This window comes from Rhinolophus sinicus, linkage group LG18 (assembly GCF_036562045.2).
Source record: "Rhinolophus sinicus isolate RSC01 linkage group LG18, ASM3656204v1, whole genome shotgun sequence".
In the NCBI taxonomy this organism is placed as follows: Eukaryota; Metazoa; Chordata; class Mammalia; order Chiroptera; family Rhinolophidae; genus Rhinolophus; species Rhinolophus sinicus.
This window is the reverse complement of record NC_133767.1, coordinates 15,319,943-15,346,682: the sequence shown is the minus strand read 5'-3', so window position 1 is coordinate 15,346,682 and position 26,740 is coordinate 15,319,943. Positions and strand designations below refer to the sequence as shown.

The 26,740-nt window shown below is 57.3% G+C and overlaps 1 protein-coding gene across 2 annotated transcripts; it reads left to right on the top strand.

Moving 5' to 3' along the window:
* Positions 1–5,881: 5,881 nt before the first annotated feature.
* On the top strand, positions 5,882–23,248 carry UBE2I (ubiquitin conjugating enzyme E2 I). Of its 2 annotated transcripts, XM_074323072.1 has the most exons (8): positions 5,901–6,038; positions 9,775–9,889; positions 11,036–11,111; positions 11,292–11,375; positions 12,442–12,514; positions 17,785–17,894; positions 18,039–18,118; positions 21,045–23,248. In XM_074323072.1, exons 3-8 carry the CDS (start codon positions 11,046–11,048, stop codon positions 21,106–21,108), a joined length of 477 nt encoding a protein of 158 aa, XP_074179173.1. In that variant the 5' UTR covers positions 5,901–6,038; positions 9,775–9,889; positions 11,036–11,045; the 3' UTR covers positions 21,109–23,248. The 2 variants fall into 2 exon arrangements, with proteins under 2 accessions (XP_074179174.1, XP_074179173.1); XM_074323073.1 differs by lacking the exon at positions 9,775–9,889 and having other exon boundaries at positions 5,882–6,038.
* The last annotated feature ends 3,492 nt before the right edge of the window (positions 23,249–26,740 follow it).

Below are 26,740 nucleotides of genomic sequence, written 5' to 3'. Positions count from 1 at the left end.
GGGGGCTGAGTCTGAGGGGCCGTCAGGGGAGATGCTGGACCAAAGCTGAGGCTGAACCGAGGGCTCTGGAAATGCCACCATGGACGTATGCACCTTCAGGTACTCCAAGGTGTGCCCAGAGTTCTCTCTCTCTCTCTCTCTCTCTCTCTCTCTCTCTCTCTCTCTCAGTAGCAAACATATCAAACATGTCCTCCCATCTTAAAATAAAATAAAAACAAACAATCCCTTTCTTGGCCCCGTGCTCAATAAACAGAATGAATGAATGAATGAATGCATGCATGCATGCATGACCAGGTGGGAAGGAATGTGGCCAGAGAAGGCAGGCCACCACCCCATGCATCCTGCTGCATGGCCCCTTCTCTCTGTTTCAGGGGGGTTGGGGGCCAAACTGTTGGTGCCAGATTCTTTCTGCACAGTAGTGAGGGGGACATCCTAGCTCCACCAGGAGGTCCCTTCATTCTCTACTTTTAGTGGAAATGCTCAGATATTTCTAGTCCCGGTGGCTCAGCTATCTGCTAGCCAAGTTGGAGCAAAAATGGAGACTGCCTTCTTATAGATCCCGCCATCAGTAGCAGCTGGGAGGGACACACAGCAGGGGGTCTGCCACCATCAGGTTCTGAGTGTGCCAACTAGTCACAGCCTCTCTCTTTGGTGACTGTGGTGATTTGGCAGTGATGGCATCCAATGACCATCTTCCTTCTTATGGGTCATGGAGAAGCAATCAAACCCATGGTCGTGACACAGGCAGACAGAGCTGGTCCCAGACTTTGCTCCTTCCTCTGTTCTAATGTAGGAACCACCCAGTTGGGATGGAGCAAGCTCAGGACCACTGACCAGGTTCATACATGCATGGATGGGGGACATGACACCTTCACGCGGCCTCAGCATCCCAGCTTGGGACCACTAGAAGGCGCTCCTGTGTCCTGTGGGGCCAGGCCAGGGTCAAGGAGTCAGGCAGAGATCTGAGGGGTTCCCCAGCCCTTTGGGGTCAGAGGGTTCCCTTGGGGAGCTTGGAAAGGGAGCCCCCTGGGAGGGGGGCTGGGCACACCTGGAGGTACCTGTCTCCATGCTCTGAAGGTGCACATGCCCATGGGGGCATTTCCAGAACCCTCCGTTTAGCCTCAGTTTTGGTCCAGCATCTTCCCCGACGCCCCCACAGCCAAGTCACTGCTACTTAGGAATATTGTGTGAAAGGCTCTACCTAGCTAGTCTGGGCTACAGGGCAGGAAGAACCCCAGAGCCCTGGGGTGTGGCCTCGGCACAGCAGGAGCAGAAGATGGAAGCAGAGGGCCCCAAGGCTGGGATGGAGGAGATGGAGGTTGTGGGGAGGGGATGGTGCCCCCCCTTGCAATCCGCATGCACCCCCCCCCCCAGAGTGGAATGCGGGACTCCTCATCCTCCAAGGACAGTTCCCAAGCTCAGGGAGACAGGTCCAGCCCCTCACGGGCTCCCATGGGCCCCCAGCCTTCTCTCCTTCCAGACTTTTCCACAGCAGCTGCACCATTTCACATAACCAATGCACAAGGCTTCCAATTTCTCCACATTCTTGCCAACAATCATTGTTTTCCATTTCCTATAGTAACTATCCATTGGGTGTGAGGTGGTATCTCCTGGTGGTTTTGATTTGCATTTCCCTAATGATTAGTGGTTTTAAGCATCTTTTCATGTGCTTTTTGGCCATTTGTGTATCTTCTTGGAGAAGAAGAGCTTTTCCCCATATTTGAATTTTTTGTTGTTGTTGTTGAATTGAAAGGGTTCTTTATATATTGTAGCTATTAACCTCCCTTATCAGGTATGTAATTTGCAAATATTTTCTCCCATTCTGTTCATTGCCTTTTTGCTAATATGAGTCCTTTGATGAATAAAAGTTTTTAATTTTGATGAAGTCCAACTTGTTGCGACCTGCACAACACAAGCCGTGGGAAGGCGAGGGAGGCGGCGAGGGTTAAACTATAATAAAGAGACAGAGACTCATATACAGTTAAATCACAGAGGACCAAGGGACTCGCAGCCTCAAGAGACTGGAGCCCCGAATCGGGTCACTGGCAGTATTTATTGATTACAAACAATGAGCATCACATGATTAGAGGCAGGGTCTGTGAAACTCTTACACCACATCAGAAAAATGATTTCAATACCCAATTATTTGTCCCAAAGCAGCTGAAGCATATCGTCCCATGATGACTAAGGTGCAGTATGCACCACCCCGGGAGACAGTCTCTCTCGGTGAAACTGTCCCATGAGCTGAGCAGAAAGAGCTAGATCTTATCGCTCTAATGGGCCTCTCTCACAATAAGGTGAGAGGGAGTAGCAGAGGCAAGCAGCAGCTTCCCACAAGAACAAGAGGGAGGGGCAAGGCTCCGTTTTATTATTTCTTATAGCAGCTCATTGGGGTCTCAATGGGGTATCGTCTGGCTTGAGTTGTCCCTCCGGTGAGGAATCTTACTCGTAGTTGACCGCAGACCCTTCTCTTGAAGACCAAATGGAGAGACTCAGGATATTATAAACTCAATCCCAGAGAGGCACAATCCCACAACTTCTTCTTTCCTTAGGGAAAGGTTGGGGGGGACAAACGGCTAGGCTGCTGTGTGACCACACCAACTTATGTTTCTTTAGCTGCCTGTGCTTTTGGTGTCATAGCCAAGAAATTATTGCCAAATCCAGAGTCATGAAGATTTTCCCATTTTCTTTTCTAAGAGTTTTATAGTTTTGGCTCTCATGTTTAGGCCTTTGAGTTAGTTTTGTATATGGTGTGAGGTAGGAGTCCAACTTCATTCTTGTAGATCTTTCTTTGTAAGCAGCCCCTGAACAGTGGACCCTGCACACAAACCGTGCCCACAGCTCGGCCCCCTGGCAAGCACCCAGGGGACAGGGTCCTGCCCCTACTCTAGGCAGCTCCCAATCACATTTTCCACTCCCTCCCCACCAGGTGGGCACAGGACCTGGTACAATCAGCTTGAATCCTTCCCCCGTTTTATATTCACTGATTCTGCACAAAGCCTTCTGTAAACCTGTTTTTCCTTTGTACCCAGGGAGCTGGACCCAATCAAATCCCCCCTCCCACTGGAAGTGCTTCACTTTGGACACACAGCAAACTTACCAGCACATTGGAAATGTCATTCGAGGTCTGGTCCCCACTGCCTGTTCCAATGCCACCCCATACTACCATCCCCCTGCTCACCCTGCCCTAGCCTCTTGGCCTTTCCTCACCCCACCCCCAGGTCCTGACCCCAAGGTTCTTCCCCCAGCCCTCCCAACAGCTGATGTTGCTCTTCCTTCCTTGGTTTCAAGGTCACCTCCTCAGAGACCTCCCTGAGCACCCTGTCTAAACCAGGTACATTAGTTAGTTATTAGTGTGTAACAAATTACCACAAACTTAGCAGCTTTAAACAAAGCACATGTATTATCACAGGTTCTGTGCATCAGAAGCCCAGGCTTAGTGGGGTCCTCTGCTCCGGGTCTCCAAAGTCTGGGGTCGCATTCTCCAGTCCTCATCTGAGGCTGAGGGACCTCCTGCGCACTCACTGGTTGTGGGATTCTTCGGCTCTTTGTTATTGAAGGCCCAAGGTCCCTGCTTCCTTGCTGGCTGGCTGGCTGTTGGCAGAGGGCCATTCTCAGGTCCTGGATGCTGCCCCAGTACCCTGCCATGTGGCCCCGTCTACGATGTAGCAATGTGCTTCTTCAAGGCCAGTCAGTGCTGGATAAATGCTTGTGAACTGACTGATGAATGCATGGCCCAGGGGCCATCCTGAGAACGTGGGTGCCAGGATGCAGACCTGAGGTAGCTTCCCTGCCCTCCTCCACCCCACCCTCCTGCTACATGCTTCCTTCTCCATCGATAAGTCCCAACATTCTCCTTACTGCATGAGGGCCTTTGGGCCTCACACCCCTTTGCACCAGGATGGAAGTTCTCTCTGCTGGAGGAGTCAGCAGCCAGGGTTGAGGGGCTATGTCTCTACCATGTCCAGTTCCACACACAAACATGGAACCCAGGACCCTGAGTCTCCTGCTCCACAACCTTCCATGGCTCCCCATGGCCCACAGAATCAGGCCCAGGCCCTTCACAACACCCCACATCCAGACCACCAGCTGTGCCCTCCCGCTGCCCCCTGGCTGTGTTGAGCCCTCTTGGGCTCCTGGTCCTTCTCTTGACTCCAGTAATGGCCACGACCTTTTACTGGCCATTTGTGGCGTGCCTTCCCCAAGCAGCCTTGTGCAAACAAACCTCCTGGCACCCGAATGAGAAAGATGGCATTGGCACCTACGGCCCATGCACCTCAGCAGGAAGCTGGTTTCTTCCAGTGTAGCTCAGCTGAGGTGTGCGGTAGGCCTCGCTGGGGCACTTATTATATAACGCACACTTCCAGGACCACTCAGAGCTGGCAAACCAGAGAAAGGGTGTCGCAGACAAGCCCCTTGATGATTCTGGCACCCTGAGATTGAGAACTATAGCTGCCTGGGTGAAGGGGGCAGCGTCCCCAGGCCTGGCTGATACTGAATCATTGTGGGGACCCAGGAGTCAGCAGCCTCTTTGGAATTCAGAGTCTGGGAGGGATTTGGATGCTCACATTCTGCTCAATGGCGCGGGGCCCTCTGGCCTTTGTCACCTGGGACCCCTATAGCCACGCCTTCGCTCTGGGCCACTGCTGACCAGGAGGTATCCTAGGCAGACCCCCAACCCAGCCAAGCAGAGCCACCACACCCAGGAGACCCCCAGCCTCATTTTACTGCCCCAGAGTAACAGGACGGCTAGGAGCACATGGAATTCATCCACTCAAAGCACTGGGCCAGATGTGGGACATAGGACACCGGACCTATGGTCCCGCCCCTGGGGAAGCCAACAGTCTCTGAGCACAAGGCCAAAAGAGGCACTTGGGGGTGTGGGGGGAGGGACGGAGAAGGGAGATGGAGGGAGGGCAAGAAGCAAAAAAGGGAGGGAAAGGAGTAAATGCAAATTGCCGGGGCTGTCCGGCACCCCCCGCTGCGCGGCTAGGCTCAGGCGCCCTCCACACCCATCGCTGCCTGATCCCTAAGCGCCCACGGGCGGAACGGGCTGACCTTGGGAAGCGCCCTCTCCCCACCCAGAGCTGGGGTTTGGGCAGTGAGGCTGGCCCTGGGAATTGGCCCGACGGTGAGATACTCAGCGAGGCCAGGAAGGACCAGCGTTCACACAAGGGCTGGGGGTGGACCCCAGACCCTGACTGCAGGAGCCGGGCAGGGGTCCCAGCCCGCACCTCGGCCTCCCGCTCGCAGCCCCTGCGCCCCTCCCCCTCGGCCAGCCCCTGGGTTAGGGAGCGTCCGCACTTCTCCTCCCGTCGGTCGGGCAGGCTCTCCGTCGTTTGTATGGGGTCAGCTCATTGGTCCAATTCGATGGACGCCCCGCCCAGCGCCCCGAACCGGCCAATTGTAAGGGGTTTCACAGAGCGCAGTACTCGGAGGATCGTCACTGTGCTGCGACGCTTCTGGGGATCCTTAGGCCTCAGTGGTCTTTGTCCCCCGGCCCCGGGTCTTAGCCCCAAGGAGACCAACGGGACCCGTGCCCAGAAAGGTGCCCACGAGGCATCTAGGGCGCCCTTGGAGATCTCGGCCTCCTCTTTCTCCTGCTGCTCGCCGGCGTGTCCTCGAGTTGACGCGCGCGTCGCGAAGGGGAGTTTGTAGACGCTCCCTGACATCGGGGACGCGGCTCCTTTAAGGGCCCAGGTGTCCAGAGCGCCGCCTGACTGGAAAATCGCCCCCGGGCCGGACTCCCAGGGCGAGCCCGGGGCCGTGGGCGCGCAGCAGCGGGTCGCGGGCGGCGGGCGGCGAACGGCAGCATGGGCTGCGCTGGGCGCGAAGCGGCGGCAGCAGCGTGCAGAGCAGGCATGCGGCGGGCAGCCTCCGCAAGCCCCGCCCGCGCCCCGCCCGCGCCGGGGTCCTCGGAGCGCTCGGGCTGCGCGCGGAGCGGGCTCGGGAGGGAAGTCCCGAGACAAAGGAAGCGCCGCGCCGCCACCGTCGCCGCCGCCTCGTCCGCCTCGCTTGCCGGGCTGCGGCCGCCCGAGGTGAGCACGGGTGGGGGACGCGCAGGAGGGGGCAGCAGGATGGGAGCCGGGCCTCGGCTGCGCGCGGCTTCTGCCGCCGTCGGGCCGGGCGGGCGGGCGCCCCTCCACCCCGCGAACCCCTGGGCCCCGACCTCCGCCCCCTGCGCGCCCCGGGACCCGCCCAGGCCCCTGAGCCCGGGAACCGTCCGCCTCCGAGCTGTTGACGCCGCGGGTTACGGCCCAACTCTGCTGCCCCGGCCTCGGCGTCGTCCCGGCCTTGCTCCCTCGGGCTCCCGTCGCCTTCCCTTGTGAAAGTGGGGGGTGTCCCCTTCGGCGCGGACTCGCGGTGCGTCCGGGGAGCCGAGGCGGGGTTGACAGGAGCTTCCCTCCTGCGAGGGACGTGCGTTTCCGGGGTCACGGGTCTGCACACAAACCTGTGGCGCTTTCCAGCCGGGGAGAGAAGGCCCAGCAGAGAGAGTTGAAAGTCTTGGATTGCAAAATCGCTGGCCTGTTTGGGGGATTTGTGTTTGGTGTCTGAAAACCAAAACCAGCCTGAGTTTTCTTGTGCCTCTAGAGAGCTCCTCTTGTCACTGGTGGGACCCTGCACATCAGCGCTTCACCGGAGGGAGAATTGTTTTTAAGGTTGTTTTGTATCAATTGAACCGAGGTTGGAATTGGTGGTTTCGTGAGTAGGAGGGAAGGGAAGGGAATGATTCGCCGGGCTCAGGATCACGGCCTGCAGTCGCTCCTAAATCACAGTATTAACTGGTTTGGTTTGTGTACTTGGAAAGTGTGCTTGGCTCCGCGGGTTGCGAAGTTACTGTACTGTGTTTGCAAAGTTGGCTTTTTGTTGCCGTTTAAAGAGTGTAGCCACAAATGTTTCTTGCTATTCAGGAAACGTTGCCTTTAGGTAAAGGACCTGTCCAACAGAAAAGGGAGATGGATCCTAGTTTGTCCTCATTTGTTTGTGGCCCTTTGGGTGGCTTAGGGGTGAATTCTGCGCACTGCTGCGCCTTTGTCTGGTGAGTGTCCGTGTTTGGGACCTCGCTTCAGAAACAGCCTGGGGTCCTGGGACGTTTGACAAACAAGAACAGTAAGTACAGCCTGGGCAGAGGGTGTCCTGAGTGCAGGCTGCGTGGGTTAGGCAGAGAAGGCTATTCCCCTGGGGAAGTTTGTGGGTGTGTGGGAAAGGCCCATCCAGGGTTTTTCATGCACTATCTGTTTCGTTGTGGGCAAACCTGTGGGGTCTGAGACCCCCCCCCCCGTTTTACAGGTGAGGAAGTTGAGGTTGGGGGAGATGTGCAGCTTGCCACACTCACACAGCCAGTGAGAAGCTCTGAAGTCTGTGCTGTCAACCAGCAGAGCTGATCTGAGAAGAACAGGTTCAAGTACAGCCCGTTCCGGGGCCCTGGAGGAAGGTGGAGGGCAGACCTCCCTCCCGCTTGGTGAACTCGGCCGTGTGTCCTGCGGGCTGTCTCTAGTAGTTCACGGATATGTTCTATTCGCATCTGCATTTGCTGCTCTGAAGCATCTAGTAACACATCACTGCTCCTTAAGTGCCTCTCTGTTAGTTGGGGAAGGCAGGTTCCGTGTTAAGTGGGATTCTGAGTGAGCACTTCCTGGTGTTGTAATTAAAATGTAATAAATTGGCTGCTTTCTCCTGGACCCTGGGAGGCCCGTAGGAGTGGAAGCAGCATCTTGGAGACCAGGCTTCTGCCTGGGACAGTGCAGGTGAGCACCTGTGGCTTTTTGCCCTGAAGGCAGAAAGCCTTACTGTTACCTGGCTTGGTCCCTCGGCTCCCCTGGGAGGGGGGCTGCAGGAGCTCCTGTGGGAACCCCTCATTGAGCTTTCACACCTGGGACAGCCACAGCTAGGCACTAGGTGGGACGGGACCTCCTTGGGCAGCTTTGTCCGGTCGTCAGAGCAGAAGAGGCGGCGGTCCTGGCACACGGGTGGCAGGCAGGCAGTTCACCCTACTGAGTCCTGGCTTGGGCTCGGCGCAGCCCCTCCGGAGCACCGTGGGCATTGTTTGGACGCAGGTGTCCATGGCTGCTCCATGTTCCAGAGCTGGCCTGGGGCTTCAGAAACCTGTTTGATGCCTAGCCTAGCTCAGACTCGCTAGGGAGCTTTGCCTCACTTAAACTATCGCTTCCTGGGCTGCTTGTCGTCGGCCACAGAACTGTGTTCATTAATTCAGCAGAAGCGTCCTGCCAGTCTGCGCTGTCTGCTTTGCCCTGGGCAGGGGAGGGGGGCCTGCCCTCTGAGGGCTCTGTCAGTGGGGAAGCCAGTGGGCAGGAGGACTTTGGGGGCTAATGTGTGCTGTGCCCTCTAGCCTGGGGGTGGAGAGGGCATCGCTGCTGGGGATGGGAAGGGTGTTGGGTCGTTCCATGTAGAAGAACCAGTTGAAGTGAAGGGTTTGAGAAACTGAGAAATGAAAGGTTTTCAGACACCAGGGTTACCGCCCCAGCCTCCCAGCCAGTGTCACTGTCATTGCCCCCGTCTGAGCAGAGAGAGCCTTAAAGACAGAGCTGGTTGGGTGCTCCTCTGCCCGCCCCCTGCAGGCTCCCACCTGCCTCGCAAGCCCACCCTGCCCTGTCCCCTGGCCCACACTGCCTCCTGCCTGATGGCTGCAGGCTGTTCCCTGGGGGCCGTCTGGCCACTATTTAAAAGCAAGTGCCTTCCCATTCCTGTTGTCCTGCTTTGCATTTCCTGGCACCTAGCACTTCCCAGCACATGGCTTCCTCTCTTGGGATTCCCCCCCCTACACACACACACACACCCCCATGGCAGCGTCCCTGCAGGTTTGCTGTGAGCTGCTCAGCGGTTTGCTTACACCACTCCCTGGGTTGAGGTCCATGGACACGGAAGAAATGAACAGACCCAAACCCTGGGGTCACGCGGTGCTGAAAAGCAGTTCTGTGGGGTCCGAGCCTGCTGTTGTCTAGTTTGGACTTAATCTTGAGGTTGGTTAAGGTTGAAAGGTGCATTCTGGGGTCAGAGTGCTGGAGCTGGGGCCCAAGGTCTGAGTTGGCACATCCATCACATGCCGCTGTGACAGCCCTGCTTCTTGACTGGAGGGCTTTGATTTTTTGACCCTCACTTTTCTTGGGATGACATAAGTATACCTGTTTCTCGAAAATGTCCCAGATCCGGTTGGTCTGGCGGTTTGTCGTGACTCATCCAGTGTCCTGAGACCTAGGCTCCTGGCTAGTGCTGGAGGCGGCAGGGCCTCGATTAGTGGGAGTACAGTCCCAAACCCCTCCTTCCACTGTGCCTACTTCTTGGGGAAACAGTCATCCAAGAGCAGCCCCAAAGCCAGAGTCCTGGGACATGCGCCTTTGATGTCTGCTGTTGAATGTTGACCTGACCTAACCCCTCCTGTACAGTTTGAGCCCTGGGGTGGTGTTTGGGGAGGGGAGCAGGGCAGCCTGGTGGGGTGGATGCTCTGGTGAAGGGTCCGATCTGGGCTGCGGACTGACGCAGTTGTGGGTCAGCTGGCACCTAGGCCGCAGGAGAGGGAGTAGCCCTCCCACCCACTGGAGGCGGAAGACACCTGGCTGTGCGGCGGCTCCGCCCTTAGCGGGCAGGTGGCTGTGGGTCTCCTTTGCTGGCTTAGAACGCGCTGGGTGTGGTCCGAGGCCTGGGTGGAGTTTGGCTCAGTGTTATCTTTGCCAGAAGTGTGTTCTTCACTCTGTTGTGGTTGTGAAGGGCACCCCTTGCTCTCCTTGGGAACTTGAGGTGCTTCTTTCCTTACAGAGGAAAAGAAGACACCTGTCCCTCGTGCTCCGGTGTAAGCCTGAAGGCTGGGGGCAAGCTGCCAGCACCCACCTCCAGGAGACACCCCGTTTGTGTTGTTAAAGCCTTGTTGACGGTAAATACATGATTCAGGGTATCTTCAGCGTTTCCATGGACTTGGAAGCCCCACAAACACACTTAGGGTCCGGGGTTGTGACCTTATCACCTCCGTGGCTGCTTCCTTGTGGGCCGCTGGGGGTGGGGTTACGATCCTGGGCCCCGCCATCCGGCCTGGTGTGCCGCGCACCTGGAGAAGATGCTGCTTTTCCTGAGGCTCCAGGCTGCTCATCGCAACAGCTGAAGGCACTAAGCCTTGAGAGCCTGGGGTCCAGCCTGCGGAGGTGTCTTCCCACCCCTGCCTAGTGCCTCAGCAGCTCCTGGGCCCTACTAGCCCGCTCCCGTTTTGTTGCCTTTCCCGGGGTAAATAGGAGACAGGCCTTGACCCATTGGCTGTTCGTGGGGTGCTGGGGGGGGGGGGCTGTGGGATGAGAGAGAGGCGGGGGCCCGAGGAAGGAGCCCGAGGCCCTGGCGACAGGTGAGTCTGTTGGATTCTGGGCTAGGTATGTGGTCTCTGAGCTTGCCCACGATGCGGTTAAGCTGCCCACCACCCTGGGGCACTTTTCCACTCAGTTGGCTTGAAGAATAGGAGTGGTCCTGGTGGCCAGGCCTGAATCTGAATTCCGAGCCCTGGTTCTAAGCTGGGGGCCTGGCCCCCCTGCGTCCCTGCACCCGCAGAGGGGAGTACGCCATTGCTGCCCCTCCCGGGTCGAGGCTAGTGTTCTGAACGTCCCCACCTTGTCCCTGTCACTCCAGCCTGCTGCTGCTGCATGTGACAAGGGTGGGGACAGGTGCCAGGTGTCTGCTGGGAGTGCACAGTGTCCGTGTGCAGCCCTGTGACCCAGGCCCGGGGCTTTGCCTCTGAACCTCTGAAATGGAGACTGAAGGGTGCAGAGCTCCGGGGCTCAGCAGGGGGCGCTTGAGGCCCCGGTCTCTTCCCTGGTGACCCGGTCTCTTCCCTGGTGACCCGCCGACGGGAGGAGGCTGGGGTCACCCGTGGGGGTCTGACACCCATCCAGACTCTTGCTAAGAGTAGTCTCTGGGCCAGATGAGGGCCTTCGCTTACCCGATTCCGGGGAACAAGTCTGTTCACTGGCAGGTGAGCGAGGGAAGGGGCGAAGCAGCCGGGGTTTCCTGCTGATCGCAGCTCTGCCGTCTTTTGCAGGACTTTGAATATGTCGGGGATCGCTCTCAGCAGACTCGCCCAGGAGAGGAAAGCTTGGAGAAAAGACCACCCATTTGTAAGGAAAGCTCTCTTTCTGCGTGCGGCACAGCAATGGCCCCCTGGCGACACCATCCCTGTGGTGGGGCCGGTTCAAGTTGGGCTGCTGGGCGGTGGGAGGGGGAGGTACCTGTGTGTCCCTGTGAACAGCTCTATGAGCCGCCGTGGCCCTGATGTGCTTGTGTGTGGTTGTTCTCAGGGTTTTGTGGCTGTCCCAACAAAAAACCCCGACGGTACAATGAACCTCATGAACTGGGAGTGCGCCATCCCAGGGAAGAAAGGGGTAAGGCACACCTGCGCTTGTGGGGGGCGGGGGCGGACGGCTGGGCACGCTTCGACCCTCCAGAAGAACTTAGGTTCAAGTGTGCATGGCATACGACAATCCCACAGGTGGGGGGACAAAGTTGGGGTGATATGTGACCTCTCCCCCACCCCAGGCATTTTTAATTTGAACAGAAGGAGCTGGGATGGGGCAGGGGTGGGAGGCCGGTTTGTCCTTTGAGACGTGCTGAGGCCAGAGCAGCGCGACACAGCCATGCTCCTCGGGGGTCTGAGCCTCGAGCGGCTGCAAGTCCTTGGTACAGGAGCCAGACCTCGGCCATTGCGATGGCTGCACGGGGCCCCAGGCTCCTGCACACACGGCCACGGCCCTCCGTGCTGCCGCCTCCTCAGCTCCCCCACGTGTGCGCTGGAGGCCTTAGGGAGTGAGGGTCTCCGACCTGGTGACCCCGAGGGAAGGAGGAGACCCCGGAGGAGTCTGGCTTGTGCTGAGGCCTCATCACCTCTGCTTCCTCCCACCTGAGAAAGCCCTGCTCTCAGCCTGTGCTTTCTGACAGTCTCCATCCCCTGTGCTGAGCCGGCCGGAGTAGGATTTGACTTTGTCCACAAGACCAGGTGGTCTGCGTTTGGCTCGTGGCCGAGGCTCTGTTGAGGGCCCAGCGGGTGCCCCAGCCTCCCCGGACCCCATCCTTGGCCGGTGGGCTGTAGCCATCTCCCTCCCTGGGAGCTTAGGGAGAGGTGTTGGACTGTGGAGCTGGGGGGCTGCCCAGGGACGGGTAGGACCTGAGGGACGGGGACCTCGCTTGAGCTCACTCAAGTCCTCGCTGTGTCTGCTCAGGTGTGGACCCCGACACCCATCCCAGGGCTGGAGGGGCAGCCGTCGGGCTCCTTCTCCTTTGCCCTTGGGGCTCATGGCAGTCCTTCCGGTCCTGTTGTGGGAGCACGGGGCTGAGGGCAGCTTGCTGAGGCCCTTGCAGTGCTGGGGGATGCATGGTGGCAGCACGCCCTTCCCTGTGAGCCCCCGCAGCAGAGGCCGGCACACAACTAATCACAGCTTCACTTCCGAGCAGACCCCATGGGAAGGAGGCTTGTTTAAACTACGGATGCTCTTCAAAGATGACTATCCATCCTCACCACCGAAATGTAAGTACAACGAATGAAGTCCTCGGAGGTCTGCTTCGGCTGCTCCAGCAGAAATCTGAGTCCTCTTCGGAGAGCCTGGCCTCCGGGGGTGTCGGTGATGTTCCACACTGTTCCTTCCACCCGGGGCAGCCCCAGCATTCTAATCCCTGCGTCTGGCTGTGATCTGAGTTTTCCTGGCCCTGGGGTGGGAGATGCGCATAACAGGCCGGGTCTCGGGTCCCAGCTCCACAACTGGGAAGCTGCTGTGCCCTGGAGGGGAAGGATCATGAGATCCAGGTGACGCTCCTGAGCCCTGAGTGCCCGTCAGGGATGAAGCCACTACGTACCAGCCCTGGCTGGGGATGGACGTGCAGAAGGACCACTGCTCAGAACCTCACCCCTCAGAGGGTTTCGTTTGCCCCGATCTGTTGTCTGATAGAATTTCACACCCAACTTGTCGCTGCGTCTGCAGCCTGGACAAGTAGCGCCTTAAGCTTCCAGAGAAGGCAGCAGGAAGAAAAGGCCGAGCCCGTGTTTAAAGCAGTGCTATGGCTGGGCCGTCATGACATAGTTTCGCAAGACTCAGGGCTAGCGGCTGGAAGTCAGCACTGTCCACGGCAGGTTCATCAAATGCGGTAACGTGCTCCAGCACGTGGGAGGTCAAGACTACATGTAACTGTTAACGCTCACGTTCAATGATTCGAGAGGTGGAAGTACGTTTTCCATTATAGCATCTACCAGGAAAAATTTTTCGTTTTCCGCTTCTTCCGCCTCCCCTCCCCCCATTCCGGTTCAAGCCGTTGTTTCTCAGTCTATTTGTGTAGGACTTGCGCTCCCCCCGCTGAGGCAGTCAGTCACCAGTCAGCAGTTCACGGCAGCTCACACTGGCTGCCGGCCAGCGGCTAGCGGCCGCCCGCCGCTCATGGCAACACATGGTAGCCCACAGCAGCTCATGGCAGCCCAACTCCAGGGAGAGCCATTGTTCACAATCTTAGCTGTAGAGGGCGCAGCTCACTGGCACAAGTGGGAATCGAACCAGTCACATCTGTGTTAGGAGTACAACGCTCCAACTGCCTGAGCCACCCGGCCCCAGGGGAATTTTTTAAATTAACAATTCACCTGGTAACCACTGGAGTGGAGACTTATTTCATCTGGGATGGTTCTCTGCTGTTTGTATTTTATTTTTGCTATGTGCAGATATTTAAACAAGAAATGAGACAAATTGTAGCTGCTTTCATCACTTCTGTTCAACATTATATTGGAATTCGAAGCAAATGCAACAAGGCAGAAAAGAAATCCCAGCAGAGGAATAGGAAAGGAAGACAGACCATAGACCATCTTTCTCTAGGTGCTAATTAAGGTTGCGGAAAAAAAGGTTAATATACAAAAATCCATTTTTATACAGTTGCAACAAATGAAAGCTTTTAAACTATACCCTTCCTAGTAGCATCAAATACCTTGGGCTAAATCCAACAAAAGATGTTTAAGACCTCTGTGCTGAAAACTAAAACATTTCTGAGAAATGAAGGACAGCCTAAATAACTATGTAAACTGTGTTTATGAATCGGAAGACACGCGGTTGTAGAGATGTCATTTCTCCAAGCTGATTACAGATTCAGCGTAATCCCGATCAGCAGCCAGGCAGATTTTTGTGGGAATTGTGACATAGGCTCTAGTAGGAGGTGCAGAGGGCTGAAAATCACCATGGCCCCAGGGCTCGAGTGTGGAAGAGTGATGAGGCCCCGGCTGGGCTTATTGGGTAAAAAGCACCCAGACCTGCTAGGATGGGCAAGACAGGAGCCAGGTTGAGACCTGCTACAGAGACATAGTAACTGAGACGCAGAGCAAAGAGTCCAGAAACAGCACACGTGTCCAGTGGCATGGTTTACGAGAGAGGTGACACTGCAATGCATGGGGAGAAGATGGCCTTCCAGTGCATGGACTGGGTCAACCAGGGGTCCCCGTGGAAGGATGGAGAACTCAGTGTCCCTCCTGCCATAGACAAAAGCCTTCCAGATGGAGCATGAGACCCAGTGGAACGGTGGGTGGCACAGTACAGCTCTTAGAAGAAGACGGGGATGTCTTCTTGACTTGGAGAGGCAGAGCGTTCTTAACCAGGGAAGCAAAAGTGCTTTTCCCCCGAGGGGGACAGTGATCCATTGGACTACATTGAAATTAAGACCATCTTTTCACCGAAAGACACCAGTGAGAGTGAAGAGGGGGAAAGACTGTGTACATCCGTACTTGTCCTGGATATATCGAGAGCACTTACACGTCAGGAGGAAGAAGGCAAACAACCATTGGATGGAACAGGCCTTTCACAGGAGGTTCTCCACTGGGCCAGTCAGCATAGGAAGAGATTCCTAACTACCGGAGAATCACAAGTTACAACCACAGAGTAAACAGCAGGCAAAGGGGGCGGGAGAGGCTGCAGCGCCCGCCGAGCCGCGGGACCTCTAGGTACCTACTAGAGAGTCCATTTGGAACATTTCCCTTGGAAAGCTGTCCGCCAAATCTGCTGAAGCTAAACTTAATGCCTCCTACCCCAGGGCCCGGCTCTTCCTCTCAAGTAAATATTTAGTAGAAATTGCATACATGTGCTCACCAAAAGGTATGGACAAGCACGTTTATGACAGTCCCATCTGTAAGAGTCAAAAGCTGGAGACCACGCAAGTGTCCATTCACAATAGAATGAGTAAGTGTAGCAGCAAGAAGGAAGGATCTACAAGTATCAGGTCTGACAAGTAAGGTCACGAACTTGTTGCAACAATGTTGCTCACCTTATTTGATATCAGAGGATTACTCATTACGAATTTGTACCAACTAGACAGTTAACTAAGTTTACTATTTGGAAGTGCTGAAAATGCTGCATAAAAAAGACAAAAATGACCTCAACCTTTCTCCAACAATTCATGGCCCCTGCATCACAACAATGCACCAGCTCACACGGCACTATCTGTGAGGGAGTTTCTAGCCAGGAAACAAATAACTGTATTGGAACACCCTCCCTACTCACCTGCTCTGGCCCCCAATGACTTGTTTCTTTACCTGAAGATAAAGGAAATATTGAAAGGCAGACATTTTGATGACATTCAGGACACCAAGGGTAATACAAGGCCAGCTCTGGTGGCCAGTCCAGGAAAAGAGTTCCAACATTGCTTTGAAGGGTGGACTAGGCGCAGGTGTTGGTGCACAGCTTCCCAAGGGGAGTACTTCGAAGGTGACCGTAGAGATATGCAGCAATGAGGTAGGTAGCACTTTTTCTAGGATGAGTTCGCGAACTTGTCTCACCTCATATACACAACATGAATGAATCTCAGGCATGTTGAGTGGACACAGAGGAGCCAGACACAGAGGAGTTGGTGCTGGAGTCCTTTTATGAAGGTCAACCACAGGCCATGCGACGGATGGTGTGAAAAGTCAGGAGAATGACTTCATATGGAGGGAAGCCAGCCAGACTGGAAGGGGGATTGAGGGGCTTGGGGATGGATGACACTGGTATCCTTTTCTATCTAGATAAGAAACACGAACAGTAAATGCAGTGAAATTAAAGTTAGGAACTTGTGTTCACCAAAGTGTACAAGTCAGTAAAAGCTCAATAGAGAAATGTGCACGAGACTCGAACCAGGGCGGCCGGTGGCTCAGGCGGTTAGAGCGCGAGCTCTGATACAACAGGGTTGCCGGTTCGATTCCCACATGGGCCAGTGGGCTGTGCCCTCCACAACTAGACTGAAGACAACGAGCTGCTGCTGAGCTTCCAAAGGGGCGGCCGGATGGCTCAGTTGGTTAGAGCGCGAGCTCTCAATTCCCACATGGGATGGTGGGCTGCGCCCCCTGCACTTAAAGATTGAAAACAGCGACTGGACTTGGAGCTGAGCTGTGCCCTCCCCAACTAGATGGGGCCTGGAGAAACACACTGTTCCCCAATATTCCCCAATAAAAAACAGACTTGAGCAAGAACTTCAAACAAGTAGCCAGTGCATTGCAGTGAATGAAGGTGCTCACCCTCAGAAGTGACCAGGGAAATGCAAATGAGTCGCAAGAGGCAACCACGGTTCATTTAACAATGGCTGAAGTCCATGGCCAACACACCAGCTGGCAAAGCTGTGAAGTGGTGGGAACTCAGGCCCTGCGGAAGGGATGGCCGTGAGCACAGCACTTTGGAAACTGGCAGTCTCCACTCACGGTCAACACAGACACCCTGTGACCCAGCCTTTCCCCGGGGAAGTGCACTCGTGCACCAGAATTCACGCTAGGAACGGGTATTCATTGTGGCGCAGATGTGTGCCTGCACTGCGGTGGGCAGCGTCACGGGTGGCCAGTCGCAGTGGACTCTGTGCAGCACCAGCGGGAGTGAGTAACTGGCACTGTCTGCGAGGACGAACATGACCCCTGAGTCCGGAGTGAGGAGGTTCTCGTGCGGTCTGCAGTCCCAGACGTCGTGGGGGGGGAGGGGGGGCTCCAGGTCGGGGAACCAGTGGGCGGTGTGTGAGGGCGTTTTCTGGGAAGCTGTTGGTGTTGGGTGTGTTCATTTTTGGGGTCATTCATCAAGCTGTACTAGCCTTGTTGCACTTTTCTGGGTATAATTAATATTTAAAAACAAAGAGAAAGGGAGGAAGTACCCAGGACAAAAAAATAAGAAATATGCTACAGTGTCAGCTGTAGTGAACAGTCCCCGGGTGGGGCTCATGGCAGTTTCTTTCCTGCTCTTTTTTCAAATTCTCTGCATGTATTCACTTTAAAAAAAAAAAAAAAAAATTGAAACAGAAGGAAGATGTATTAAAGTAAGAGGAGTGTGGCTAGGCAGAGAGTCTGCTGCCCCGAGTCTGTTTCCTCTTAAGTTTTATATTTTCTAACCAGGAGGTCTAAAAGCCTCTGCTTTTGAAGCAAAATGAGCTGCTGTGGAAATGGCCACTCACTTGGAAGGGCCTTGGCTGCTTCCCCAGGACCCTCACCTGCTGCAGCGACCGCTTCGTCTTCCCGAGTCGGGACTGGCTGGGTTGGGGTGTGGGGAGGCCCCCGGGGCCCTGCTCTGCCTGCCTGCCCTCCTGGAGCAGGTCCTAGGGACGCCATGGCCCTGCCTGAGTGTTGGGAAGGCACACGCGTGCCCCTCTCCTACCTCCTCCCACCTTGTGGCCACAGTTTTGGTTTCCTAAACAATTTTTTGCCAACTTCTTGATGACCAGCAAGGTGCCCCAGTGCGGGGGAAGAGGGGACGTCGTTAGGGCAGGACGTGATTCTGTAGGACAACTGCCAGCAACAGCACGTTTTCTTTCTTCCCCGTGGTCCAGGCAAATTTGAACCACCGCTCTTTCACCCTAACGTGTACCCTTCAGGCACGGTGTGCCTGTCCATCCTCGAGGAAGATAAGGACTGGAGGCCGGCCATCACGATTAAGCAGGTACGCAGCGCGAGGGGCTCGCCTCGACCTTCGCGGGACCAGGGGGCTTGTGCTCCTTCTCAGTCACTGAGGCTGATGTCCCTGAAAAGCTGGCCTTTGCAACTGCTGACCTCCCACTTTGCTTTGTTTTTGTCTCTTACACAGATTTTACTAGGAATACAGGAACTTCTAAATGAACCAAATATTCAAGATCCAGCTCAAGCAGAGGCCTACACAATTTACTGGTTAGTGCGACCTGGCCCCACTCGCTGTGTGTGACCTCATTGGTTTGCATGGCCGTCCCTGGAAGTCCCGTGTAAGCGATCTGTAGGAAGGGGAGCAGCAGGCAAGCTGCGGGTGGGTGGACAGTCCTGACGCGCCCGGCAGCCCAGGAGGGCAGCCTGAGACACAAGTTCACATGGCATCCGGGGTCGGCACTGCAAAGGGGGGGCCAGGGGAGGTGGCCAGGGAGGCAGCCGAGGAGGCGCTGCACATGCAAAGGGCCTGTGGTGGCAGGGACAGGAAGCCGGGGCAGGTATGGCCAGAGCAGTGGCGGGGGTAGGGTGGGGGCAGAGGCAGCCACTTTGCGCCTGGTGGGCTGTGGCCAAGCAAACCTGGTACCTCCAGGAGCCTGGTCCAGCTCAGAGGGAAGGGCGTGGACACCACAGGAGGGAGCGTGTCCGGGAGCGGGGCCCAGACCCCCCACCTCTGTCCTCTGTGTCCCATCTGAGTGTGGTGCCTCCGATGGGTGTGGTCCCCTCGGGGAGTGGTGCTCCAGCCCTTCCCTGCGTGGCACTGGGATGGCCCAGCATCTGTCTGCGGAGGGAGGCGGGCCGGAGTGACTGTGAGCAGGGGTTAAACCTAGTGGAGGAGGCTGGTCTGGGGGAGAGTGGGGAGGGCCCTGGCCTGCTGGCCAGCCTCCTGCTGGTTAGCGTGGGGCCTTATGCCAGGGTCGGGGACTCTGACCCCCACTGATTCACCTGCCGTGTTTGGAAACCTGGGGCTCAACGAGCTGGCCCACAGGGAGAGGGGTGTTTCTGAAATTGGAGCAGGGCAGAGGCTAGGCGGCTCTGAGCAGCTGCCACGCAAGGCAGCCCGCGTCCGTCTGAGAACAGCCAGGTTGCAGGAGATGCATCTCTCCCCCCAAAAATGGCTTCCTGGCCCTAGGCGCAGCTTGGTCATTGGCTGGGGCGCCCCCTGGTGGCCGAGGGTGGCAAGGTGCCCCCTGGTGGCTGAGGTCCTTGTCCCCTCAGCCCCTGCACCCGCCCCTGCCCTTGGCCTGTCTGCCAGTGATGCCAGCGGAGCTTAGCTTGCAATCACTCTTGTCTCGTTGGCTGCTGTGCACCAGCAGCTCGGAGGGATGTGTCCTGCCACCTTGACCCTTGAGCCAGGTGCCGGGTAGTTCTCACTCCAACGTCCACCTGCTGCAGCCCCATCTGCCTGCGCCTCGCGCCACAAACCTGCTTGTAAATGGGGCCACTTATGTCCACACTGAGCTGAGCCATTGCAGACCATGTGGCAAAGCCAAAATGTCTCCTCGCTGGCCTGTAGAGAGAGGCTGCCAGCCCTGGCGTGCGTCACTGTGGGTGCCGGGCGTGGGGTGAGTCCTCCCTGGGTCCTGCTGGCCCGTGGCCGTGGCGCTCGCCGTGTAGTTGCAGCCTCGTGGTGTTTGCGGCAGGGTGTGCGGGTGGCTGCTCCCCGTGCTGTGGGCCCCACCTGCTGCAGCCGGAGCGTTTCTGCGTACTCAGGGTCCTCACTTGCCCGTGGCGTCACACACGAGACATTCTCCGTAAGCATCCAGTTTAAACGCACCTTTTGTGACACGTGCTTGAAAGTTTCAGATCTTTTTCTCGTGCTTCCGGAAGGTCATAGGGCGTGTCCTAAGCTGGCAGGTGCCCCAGGGCAGCCACCCTGTGCCTGGCCTCGCTTGATAAATGGCAGGCCTGGACTGCGCTGCCCCTGCTGTTGCTTCTGGCTCCTTCCAGAGCCCTCCTAGTCAGCTGCCTCTACCCCGAGGGGATGGGCCTTTGGCCACGGTGGGAGCACAGGCTGCCCACAGCACAGCCTGGCGGCAGAAGCTGGTCCTGTGGCCTTCATTCCCAGCTCTCAGCTGGCCGGCCGTGGTGCTGACACGGGCCTCTGAGGACCGGTGTGTGCCTGGGCGCTGTGCCAGCTTGGCAGGCTCTGGGCAGGTTTTCACCTCTGCTGGTGTTGGCTCTGCAGCCTTTCCCCAGGGAGGCCCAGAGGGGCAGGCCTGGGGCACCCGAGCCTGGCGTCTGCACTGGGCACAGCTGAGGGAAAGGCTCGCGGTGGCCCCTCTGGCCCTCGACCCCAGGGCCTACACCATGGGCTGGGACCAGTACTCCAAGAGGCTGTGCTTAGGGACAACGTGACTTGGAAGGAGCCCTGGCTTTCTTACCGGGGTGTGAGTGCCCTCGAGGGCACACATTGTGCCTGCGCTTTGACTGGGGGTCCTGACCAGCCCCAAGGGATTTGCCGAGACCTCTGACCTGGTGTGTCAAGGAGTCCTGTCCATAAGTGTCACCCTGTCCCCACTGGCCTCAAGGTCATACTGATCCCCTGGTAGCAACCCGTCTCTCCCCACTGATGGCCCTTTTGCTGCTGTCCCGCCCTTGCCTGTCACCCTGGCCTGAGCAGTGCCCACCAGCCCCTTTTCCTTGGCAGTGGTCTCCACCCTGGAGTCCCATTTGAGGTCCCCCCACACCCACCGTAGAGCTGCCCCCCACTTCCACATCTTCCTGTTTGGGACGGAGAGCCCACGGGGAAACTCACCAGAAGTCTGTCTGTTTCTGAAGACTGGCTGAGCGATCTCTGTTTGCTCCTCAGAATGGTTGATGCTGTTTCAGGTTTAGAAGAACAAACCGCTCACTGGTTAGACCTGTGAGTACCCAGCCTGGGCCAGAGACCCTCGCAGCCGGCGCCCGTGGCACGGGCCCCTCTCTGAGGCCGCCCTCCGTCCAACCGCTTCTCGCCCCGCGGCCTTGCTGTCTCCTTCCTTCCATGGGGGCCTCCACTTGGCGCGGGCCCAGCGCCACCCCGTCTCCCTCCGGGCCTCCTGGGCTCAGGCCTCCGTGGGCAGCAGCTGCCGCGCCCCCAACCCACAGGCCGGCCAGCGCACCTTCTAACGTGTCTCTCTCTTGACTTCCTCAGCCAAAACAGAGTGGAATACGAGAAAAGGGTTCGAGCACAAGCCAAGAAGTTTGCACCCTCATAAGCAGCGACCTGCGGCAGCATCAAAAGGAGGGGATTGGTTTGGCAAGAACTTGTTTACAACCTTTGCAGATCTAGCGTTGCTCTGTACAATTACTAGTCACTAAGGGAGGCGGGCGGGCGCCATTTTCCATTTCCGCCACTGGTACACAGTTCTCAACTCGCTGAATTGCCCAGTTTTTCATACAGGGTCTCTTCCTTCAGTCTTTTGTATTTTTGATTGTTATGTAAAACTTGCTTTTATTTTAATATTGATGTCAGTATTTCAACTGCTGTAAAATGATAAACTTTTATACTTCGATGAGTCCCTGAGGAGCTAGTTCCCTTTGCTCGCGGGTGCAGGCATGCTTCCCACCGTCAGAGCTTACACGTAGCGTCCAGCTGGCTGTATGAAACAGAAATCCGCCTGCCCCCCGCCCTCACACCTCTCTCCTCTCTGCAGACCCCGGGTTGTGTTGCTATGAGCCTCAGATCCAAAGTCAGCCAGCCTCTCGTTTCCGCATCACTTCCTTTGTGTTTATATGGCGTTTTGTCTGTGTTGCTGTTTAGAGTAAATAAACTGTTTATATAAAGGTTTTTGTTGCATTATCGTCATTAAAAGTGTGAGGAGGCGGCCTCGGGGTGCCCAGGCGCTCCCCACTCAGCCGCAGGCCCCACAGAGCACCGGCCTCGGCCCCAACACGGCTTGCTGCCTGTGCCTGGGCTCGGGCCCTGCGTGGCATTTGTCCTGGTCCTTTGTAAATAGTGCTGTGTACAGAGACGGTGTGTGTCCAGGGTTTCTGTCCCCCGCACCTGCGTCTTCAGGCTGTAGAGTGCTAGAGTTCAGATCTGGTCATGTTGGGATTGGTGTCAAGACCTTTCTAAAGCACGTGCCGCCAGGAGGATGAGGTGTCTAAACCCAGGCAAGGGCCAGCCTGAGTGACGACTGCATCCAAGCCACAGGCCCTCAACGCTGCCGCAGGCTGGCTGAGGGTGGCCGGGCCGTGGCGATGGGGCCTTGTCTGTGGACAGGGCACGTGGCCTTGCATCTGCCAGTGCACTGCCTGCCCAGGCCTCGGTGGCTGCCCTCAGGCCTCTGCCTAGCGCTCACGGCCCTCCCAAGCTCATTGCATCGGCCCCACCCCTGAGTGCAGGTGGCACCAGGACACCCCAAGAGCAGCTTTGAGGGCTGCAGTCGCATGCTTCCTGTTTCCTGAAGCACCCTGAACCTGGTCGCTCAAGGAGGCCGCTCTCCCCAGGAAGCACCCTGGAGCCTGAGCCCACAGCACAGCTTCCGGGAGTTGGCTGCCCGTCCCGTCGGGAAGCGGGCCTGGATCCCAGCTCAGCGGGGATGTGCCACAGACGGAGATGGGAAGTGGCAGAAGGGGCCCTGGCCTCTGGGTCCCAGCAAGCACAGTGCTGACCAGGCCAGGGCCCTGGAGCTGGTCCTGTACCCGCGGGCCTTGCCCTCCTGTCCCAAGGACCCTCGCTGTCAGAACCGGTTTGCCTGTGGCTCCGGCACACGGACTGAAGTGGGGATGGTCCCCAAAGGGGTGGGGAGCGAAGGGAGGGCTGGTCATCCGGGCCCTCGGCCAGAAAGGGGTGCCTCTGTTCACCCCAAGAAATGTTGCCCCCTCAGCCGACAGCACCTGTGTGGCCCGAGGGCCCAGTGCCTTGTTCACTTGCTTAGCTGGACGTCTGTCAGGTTGCTGAGCTGAGCTCTTGGTTTGATGTTTGCGATTATTCCTAATGCAGAGGGCCTTACTGGGTGGGGGGGAGGGGGTTCAGCGGGTCATGTGTGTGTATAGCCCCTTCCAGAATGTCTTATTTTGTAATGACTGAACTACACTTAGTAATAGTTACACATGTATATGGTTAATATATATGGAAATGCAATATATTTTCTAGTTAAAGCATTCTAAAGTAATCGATGTTTCTAGCAAATTGTCGTGACTTTGGCTAATGAAATGTCCTTTTGTGCCACAGTCCTTGGCTTAACAAAGATGTGAATCTTGTAACACGAGAACTATGAAATGTGATCATTCTGTTTCTACTGTAAGAGAAGAGAGTGTGTTCCCAGCATGAGGCGCCTAATTAGTGAGGAATTGTGGGCAATAGATTAACCACTGTATCTAAGAATCCTTTAATTAAAACATTTCCACAAACTGCCGCCTGCAGGGTGTGTCCTTTTCCTGCCACCCCACCCCCCACCCCCCGCTGCTGTGCCCTGGGAGTCCCCATTGCGTCCAGCATCAGGCCCTGAGCGGCCCACAGTAGGTGACGTCCCCTGGAGCTGGTGACGTCTCCCCTTCTGTCCCCTCAGACCTGGGCATGAGCAGCCAAGGCTAGCACACTCTGCGCTGGCCCTGCCCCGTGTCCCCCTGGCCGCTGGAGCAGGATCTCCCCAGTGGACTTGGGGCTGTTCTTGTCACCTGGATGGGCCCCCTCAGGGAGCAGGACGCCGTCCTCAGCACCAAGGTACACACACGCCCTCGGCTTAGACCCCGAGGGGGCTCCTGGGACAACGTGTCCAGGACTGATGGGGTTCCGTCTGGCCATTACGTAGGTGCAAAGCAAGGAGCCCAGACTTGGGGCTCCCAGGGGAGTCCAGCCACAGGTGGCATGGGCTGGGAGCCCTCAGCTTCCATCTCCCCAGGAATGACGGGCTGCTCAGAGGTCCGAGTTATCCTGGCCTCCCTGGACTGCACCGCCCACCCACACAGGCCGCCCTGCTCCCTGACCAGCAGGGCCAGGGACCTCTCACCACATCAGGCTGTGCCATGGGCAGCCTCCACTTTGAGGTTACCATGACGACGATTTGCCAGGTTGGAAGCCCAGCACTGACTTGGGCTGGCTTGAACCAGTCTGAGCCAGCTCCAGCAGAGAGGCCAGAGAGGAGCGTCCTGTTACTGAGTCTGGGGGTGTCCTGCTGCAGGGGCCCAGGAGGCCCACAGAGGCTTCCAGACACTGTGACTCCATCTGCCGAAGCTGTGGGCCCTACGGGGCTGGAGCATCAAGGTCCCATCCATCCTGCTGTCCCCAGACCCCACAGCGGGCTTCATTCAGCAGTTTCACCCAAAGGCTCCGGCATCTGTCAAGAGGTCACTTTCCTTGAGCTCCTGGAAGAAAAGGAGCAGTAAAGTCACAGGGCACAGGCCTGGGTTCCTCCCTCCTGGGCTCTGCCCTTCCAGGTGGCCCACCCACCACCTCCATGATGGCCTCCTGAAAAGGGGCTCACTGGGTGCTCATGCTGCCCCTCCCATTCCTCCAAGGAGAAAGGAATCTAGAGCCCTGAGCTGGGGACAGGGGTGCCCCAGTCCCCAGTTGTGCAGAGAATCAAGCCGGGCGCTGGGACCACCTGCAGCCCCCAAAATTGGTGAGTGTGGGAAGCGCCCTTGTGAGAGGTGGCCCCTGACACGCCCGCCTGGGCTGGAAGCTGATGGGAAGGCCAGTGGACAACGGATGGTGCTCTGCTTCCCCAGGCCCCACACAAACCTAAGGCCTGAGGCCCAAGAGCACCTGGGCTGGCAACCGGACCCCCACTGAGCTGTTGGTAACTGTATCAGGAACCAGCATCTCAGGCAAGGAGCTGTCTGGGCCAGACCCCCTCCCACCTGGAGCCACCTCTGCTGGCAGAACCACCCAGGATGGGACAGAATCTGGCAGTCCTCAGGGTCCTCCAGCCCAGAGCAGGCAGTGACCCTGGCCCAAGTCCCTGAGCTCTGACCCGATGAGTTCCGTGTGGTCCGCCCCCTTTCCCTTCTTCGTCCTGGAAGGGTGCTTGGGGTCGGAGGGCAGTGGGAGGAGCCTGAGTGCCAGGAGGCTGTGCCTGCAATTCCAAGGGCTGACGCCAGAGGGGGTGAGCTGGTGCGTTGTTAAAACCTGTATGAGTGGGGTGGACTCACTGATCTGCTCTCACCTCCTGTCCCGCCGCCCTTTCCCTGCTCTGCAGCAGCCATCAGAGAGTTTAGCCAGAGCCAGGTGTTTTTCTCCTGACCAGAAGAAGAAAAAGACACTTCCCCCACCTGCCAGGCCCTTTCCCGCCAGAAGTCTAGAGAGTGTGAACCCCACCAACGCACTGGCCTCACAGAGCCCACACCCCCTCTAGGCAGAATGTCTTGTGCCCTAACTCCCGCCATGACACGAGCCTGCCGTGCGTTGCTCCTCACCGCCTCTGGAGCAGGGTTGCTGCCTCTGCTACTCAGGACCACTGTCCAGGGTGACACTTCAGAGTGGGGCACCCTCCCTGCCCACTCCCAGCTATGGGATCAACAGGACAGGCTTGCACCCCCAACCACGGGGAGGCAGAAACAGTCCCCAGGTCCTTGGAGGTCTGGCGGGATGGGGTGGCAGTTCCTGTCCCCTTGGACTTGAGAATTGTGCAGTGGACACAGCACGCGCTCCATGCTGAGACCCACCCGCTGAGGTCTCCCAGCAGCCCCCAGGATAGGAGCTGCTATTTTACAAATGAGGGAATCTGAAGTCCAAGGCAGTAGAGGGGAACAACGGGGTAGGAGTCTGCCTGAGTCACATGGGCCTGACTTCAGTCTCTGGACAGGTTGGAAGAAGGTAGGGATCAGACACAAATACGAATAGCTCCCACCCCTGGAAGTGTGTGTGGAGGTAAGTCCTGGGGAAACTGAGGCTCAGCTGGGCTCGGGACCCAGTCAGTTGCTGTGTGGCCCTAGACAAGCCCTTTTCCCTCTCTGGGGCTCAGCTTCCCTATCTGAAAGGAGAATGATGTCTCCAGGGGCCCTCCACCAACAAGCCAGTTCATTAGTCTCAGGGCTGGTGCCTCTGGTGCCACTGGCCCCACCCCGGGCTCCTGCAGGGCATGGGACGGGGTTCAAGCAAGGCTCCCTCCCTTCGCAACAGCCCCTCCTAACTTCCTGTTTACAGCAGCTGCAGAGTCTCATCTCTTCACCCCAAGCCATTATTATCACCATGGCAACCAGACCCAGTTTTTGTTCCAACAGGTTGGCAGAACCTGACGCAGAACTGCAGGGGTGGGGGGCACCAGCTCCAAGATCCTTGCTCAAGACCTGCCAGTTCCCCAGGGAAGGACTAGCTGCCCCTGCCCAATTCCCATCCCCTACAGAAGGAAGCCAAGTGACAGCTGGTGGCACAGGGTTCAGGCCCCCTCCCCTGCTTCCCTGACTCATCTCTGTCCCAAACAGTTGATGCATTTCCTGAGCACCCCCTGCCCCCATTTGCCTGGCTGTACTGGGTCAGGATGGAAGTAGGGCCTGGGGGCAGAGCTTCTAGGAGAACCCAACCTTCATGGTTGTCCCGGCACCCTGCAATGCTGTCTCCACACCCCTTACAGTGCACACACACACACACACACACACACACACACACGTGCACGGAGTTATTTGTCTCATCCTGCACAGATGGGCACCTGGCAGCTTGCATGTGAGTCTGGATCTGGAAGTGGACACAGGTGGTGGCCTCTTCAGAGCAGGTGCCCACCCCATCCCTGTGTGAGGGCGGAAACAACCTGTAGGGGCTTCTCACTGAAAGTCACAGCTGTTCCCAGATACGCTGCCTCCCTTCGTGGAGCCATGTCCCTCCAGGCTTTGGCCCTCCCCTCAGCTCAGCGGACCCCTGGGCTCCCCAGAGAGAACTGTCCTTGCCGCTGGGACTGAGCTGGAGTG

Excerpts from the sequence above, each read along its gene's own strand:
- UBE2I (XM_074323073.1), top strand. The coding sequence starts at position 11,046 with ATGTCGGGGATCGCTCTCAGCAGACTCGCCCAGGAGAGGAAAGCTTGG. Across the intron at positions 11,112-11,291 it reads GGAGAAAAGACCACCCATTT|GGTTTTGTGGCTGTCCCAAC; the intron begins GTAAGGAAAGCT and ends GGTTGTTCTCAG. Across the intron at positions 11,376-12,441 it reads CCATCCCAGGGAAGAAAGGG|ACCCCATGGGAAGGAGGCTT; the intron begins GTAAGGCACACC and ends ACTTCCGAGCAG.